Source organism: Telopea speciosissima, chromosome 1 (genome assembly GCF_018873765.1).
Source record: "Telopea speciosissima isolate NSW1024214 ecotype Mountain lineage chromosome 1, Tspe_v1, whole genome shotgun sequence".
Classification (NCBI taxonomy): domain Eukaryota; kingdom Viridiplantae; phylum Streptophyta; class Magnoliopsida; order Proteales; family Proteaceae; genus Telopea; species Telopea speciosissima.
This window is the reverse complement of record NC_057916.1, coordinates 35771457-35775966: the sequence shown is the minus strand read 5'-3', so window position 1 is coordinate 35775966 and position 4510 is coordinate 35771457. Positions and strand designations below refer to the sequence as shown.

The following is a 4510-nucleotide window of genomic DNA, read 5'->3' as shown; positions in this document are numbered from 1 at the left end:
AAGCCTCTAGCAAACTTGAATGAAAACGATTCCATCGGTATCGATTATCGCAAGCTCATGGCGCTAGTAATGACAAAGATTTCTAATAGATGAAGGTTCCACTACCAGAATAAATACGTTCTAACATCAGTTCATTGTTAATGGATCCCTACGTTCTGGTTTTGGTACGCCATTAATACAAATCTTACGGACTGGTGAATAAATCGACAATTAACGAAAAGGTCGAAGCAAAGGAGAAAGTCATGACCTTAGTTCTCTGAGTTCTTGAAACTAGGGTCTTCCTGACATTTCAACTGCTGAGGATCGAAGGAGCCTTGATATCATACCAGTTCTTGGAAAAAGTATCAACCCTGTGAGGTGAAAATCAGTACCATAACAGATCAGCATATAAAATTAACATACGAAACCAGTTACCGTCGCTGATATCTCATTTCAACTTACGCTTTCTTCTTTCCTCCCTTCTTGGCCTTTGAAATCCTCTTGTTCTTCCAGTAAAACTCAAATACGAACAATCAGTGGCTTTGAAGAAAGACTGCAAATAAGAGAGTAGCAGATCGAAATTGACGTACCCGAACGCCATTGGAGACTACTTAGAGCAGATTCAGAAGCAAACACTCGAGACGCCTCTGATAGCAAAACAAACCCTATTTTAGGGAAATTATCAGCGGCACCCCCTTGTTGTTTGCCTATATTTTAAACCACGCCCACTAATTACCATAATATCAACTGCCTCCTCTACTCTACCAAACTAGTTACACACAGACCACCGTTAGTTAAGAGCTGTTAAGCGGTGATGTCAGCAGCTTAATATTTTTTAAAAGACAATTCTACCCTTCTTAGCGGACGAAGTACCTAATCCACCCTTTCAATTAAAACACCCACAAACTTTTCTTCCTTGTGGTTGTGCATTTGTCCCCAACAAGAAACTTAACCTGATGTCCCTTACCATTTTTGAATGTGGATTAAATATAACGGTGTTGAGTTTTGTTTCGGATCAACACTAGGGAGGTCAAGCTCACCCAAATTCAATACTTTTCACCCCTATATGTAATCGGAAGTTGATTTTTCGATTTTAGCCACTTATATTCTGATTTTGACTGTGAGAATTTAATATATTGTGTAAATCACAACGATTTGTAACTTTCATGTAGAAGCCAACTTCAAATTTGTGATATTTTGAGAAATTATGAAGAATGAAATACTTATTTAGTTCTTTCCTACCTTTAGTCGTCTAAATTGGATAGGATTCTAATTTCTAGGAGATCTAATTTTCTATTTTGGAACCAAGGGAAAAGATTGGGTTGGGGATACAGCCACATTTTGGTTGTTTTTCTCTTTTGTTTTGATTTTATTTTATTTCTTTCCTTTTCTTAAGGAAGCTGAAACCGTGTAACAGGAAGGGGGAGGAACAAACACGGCCACTCTCAATAAAAGCCTCTAGCAAACTTGAATGAAAACGATTCCATCGATATCGATTATCGCAAGCTCATGGCGCTAGTAATGACAAAGATTTCTAATAGATGAAGGTTCCACTAGCAGAATAAATACGTTCTAACATCAGTTCATTGCTAATGGAACCCTACGTTCTGGTTTTGTAACGCCATTAATACAAATCTTACGGACTGGTGAATAAATCGACAATTAACGAAAAGGTCGAAGCAAAGGAGAAAGTCATGACCTTAGTTCTCTGAGTTCTTGAAACTAGGGTCTTCCCGACATTTCAACTGCTGAGGATCGAAGGAGCCTTGATATCATACCAGTTCTTGGAAAAAGTATCAACCCTGTGAGGTGAAAATCAGTACCATAACAGATCAGCATATAAAATTAACATATGAAACCAGTTACCGTCGCTGATGTCTCGTTTCAACTTACGCTTTCTTCTTTCCTCCCTTCTTGGCCTTTGAAATCCTCTTGTTCTTCCAGTAAAACTCAAATACGAACAATCAGTGGCTTTGAAGAAAGATTGCAAATAAGAGAGTAGCAGATCGAAATTGACGTACCCGAACGCCATTGTAGACTACTTAGAGCAGATTCAGAAGCAAACACTCGAGACGCCTCTGATAGCAAAACAAACCCCATCTTAGGGAAATTATCAGCGGCACCCCCTTGTTGTTTGCCTATATTTTAAACCACGCCCACTAATTACCATAATATCAAGTTATCAACTGCCTCCTCTACTCTATCAAACTAGTTACACACAGACCACTAGTTAAGAGCTGTTAAGCGGTGATGTCAGCAGCTTAATATTTTTTAAAAGACAATTCTACCCTTCTTAGCGGACGAAGTACCTAATCCACCCTTTCAATTAAAACACCCACAAACCCTTCTTAGTTACTCCTCACTTGCTGATGAAGCTGACTTTGATGAGATTGAGGACATGAGAATTCGCGGCATTCTCTTTTATAAACTTGATAGGGATTCCCGAGAGTTTGAAGAGTACAATTTAAGCTTCCGCCGGAAGAAGACTTCTAGGGACACCACCAGGGAGAGGAAGAAAGACAGTCGAAACAAAGAGAAATCAAACAGTAAATCAGCCTCTGGAAATGGAAAACTTCCAAAGCTTTTGAAGAACAAACCGAATACATTTCCTTTTGTGGAAAAGGATGGCTTTTCTACCTCTTTAGCAAGTAAGAAGCTGAGGACCCCGACCTTTAATCAACTAACGGGACCTTATCATGAGCCATTTTGCTTAGACATTTACATATCGAAAGGTTCTATCCGTGCTTGCTTTGTTCATCGGGCAACTAGTAAGGTTGTTGCTGTGGCTCATTCGATTTCTAAGGACATGAAATTTGACTTGACCTCGACGAAGAATGCTACTGCATGTGCTTCTGTGGGTCAAATTCTGGCTCAAAGGGCATTAGCTGATGACATCCATGATGTGATTTACACACCAAGGAAAGGGGAGAAATTAGAAGGGAAGCTTCATTTAGTGCTTCAGTCTGTTATTGATAATGGAATCAATGTCAAGGTGAAGATTAAGCAAAAAGGAGCAAAGAAAGTTGGGAACCAAATGGCAGGGTAGTTGTTTAAGAGCTGAGTCATCTAATAGTCCACATTTTGATTTGCCACAAGCAACTTGCTATCATATTTCATGTTTCCTCTGTGTAACTAAGCAACAACAGAATAGTTTGTCACTTGTTTAATTTTCTTCATTGGTCTCTTCTTCTTTTTATTGAGGTGGGGGGTTTAGCTTTTTTAGTTTAGGGTTTCTTTGATATGATTTGTATTTGTATTTATCTACCTAATTTCTATTTATGCAGGTGTTTGGTATGATTTATAATGTTTATTTCTATTTATTACAAATTAGAATAAATTAAAAATCACAAATAGCTCAAAAGCTATTTGTGATTTGTGGCCACAGATCATTTACTGTTATTTATTCGCAATTTTTGAAAGTTTTAACTGGCACGTGCTGTATTGCTCCAAATCAAGGGAAAATTAGGTACCTTCACTCTTTTTATACTTTTTTGATATTTCACTGTCAAACCCTAGTCTCTCTCTCTCTCTCTGGCGTTCTCCCTCTCACTTGCTCGCGAACCTGAAGGTGTCTCCCTCTCGCTTGCTCGCGAACTTGACTGAAGGTGAAAGCCTTCTCGATCTCGCTTTCGCTTGCTCTTGAACCTGACTGAAAAAGGATATAATTCAATGCCCATAAACCTCCCAGGGATTCTCTTCCACAAATCAATAAAGCCAAGGAAAGAGCTTGCTCAGATCCTCTTCTCCAGAAGATAGAGGAAGGAAGATAGCAATGACTTGTTGGGTTCCTTCATGGGTGAGAAAGCAGGTCTCACCGACGAACAGATTGCTGTCAATGTCATCGGTGTTATCTTCGCTGCTCGAGACACCACAACCAGCATACTGACGTGGATCGTTAAGCACCTCGGAGAGAACCCAAGCGTTCTACAAGCTGTCACTGTAAGGATTTTAATTTAGTCCCAACCCCATCACCAATTTCATCAAGTCCTTTTCAAAACCTTGGTTAGTTCCTCGGATAAATAGCTAATGGGTGTGTGTTGACTTTACAGGAGGAGCAAGAGTCGATAATTAAGTCGAACGACGAAAGTTGTCAAGAGCAGATCCTTAATTGGGTAGATGCCAGGAACCTGCCAATAACTTCAAGAATTATTCAAGAGACACTGACAATTGCTTCCATTCTTTCTTTCACTTTTAGAGAAGCAGTTGAAGATGTAGAATATGAAGGTTGGTTAACCCATTATATTCTTCGTATTCTTCTGTGTGTGTGAATTTATTCTTTACCTTTCCATTGATGATGAATCCTGTCTACTAAGTGTTCAAGAGAAGGTTCTTTAGAGGTCGGTATTGTGTGTGGCAGAGATGGTTTGATACGTGCAAGATAATCTGAAAATAAAATAAAAGAAAAAAAATAATAGAGAGAGAAAGAGAGGAAGAGAGATAAATTTGGGGCTTTACGGACGAAGCCACCGGACTTTCTGGCACAATTGGGAGGTTGCCGATCCTCTTCTCAAGATAAATTAAGAGACAATTT

The 4510-nt window shown here is 39.1% G+C and overlaps 1 protein-coding gene across 1 annotated transcript; it reads left to right on the top strand.

The window, feature by feature from the left end:
* The first annotated feature begins 140 nt into the window (after positions 1–140).
* LOC122648846 lies at positions 141–3096 on the top strand. Its single transcript, XM_043842116.1, has 3 exons — positions 141–164; positions 275–357; positions 2332–3096. Exons 1-3 carry the CDS (start codon positions 141–143, stop codon positions 3023–3025), a joined length of 801 nt encoding a protein of 266 aa, XP_043698051.1. The 3' UTR covers positions 3026–3096.
* The last annotated feature ends 1414 nt before the right edge of the window (positions 3097–4510 follow it).

What these genes read in the sequence shown, in the direction of transcription:
- LOC122648846 (XM_043842116.1), top strand. Translation starts at nt 141, where the DNA reads ATGGATCCCTACGTTCTGGTTTTG. An exon ending in ATCCCTACGTTCTGGTTTTG is followed by an intron (nt 165 to 274) that starts GTACGCCATTAA and finishes TCTTGAAACTAG; the next exon opens with GGTCTTCCTGACATTTCAAC. An exon ending in AAAAGTATCAACCCTGTGAG is followed by an intron (nt 358 to 2,331) that starts GTGAAAATCAGT and finishes AACCCTTCTTAG; the next exon opens with TTACTCCTCACTTGCTGATG.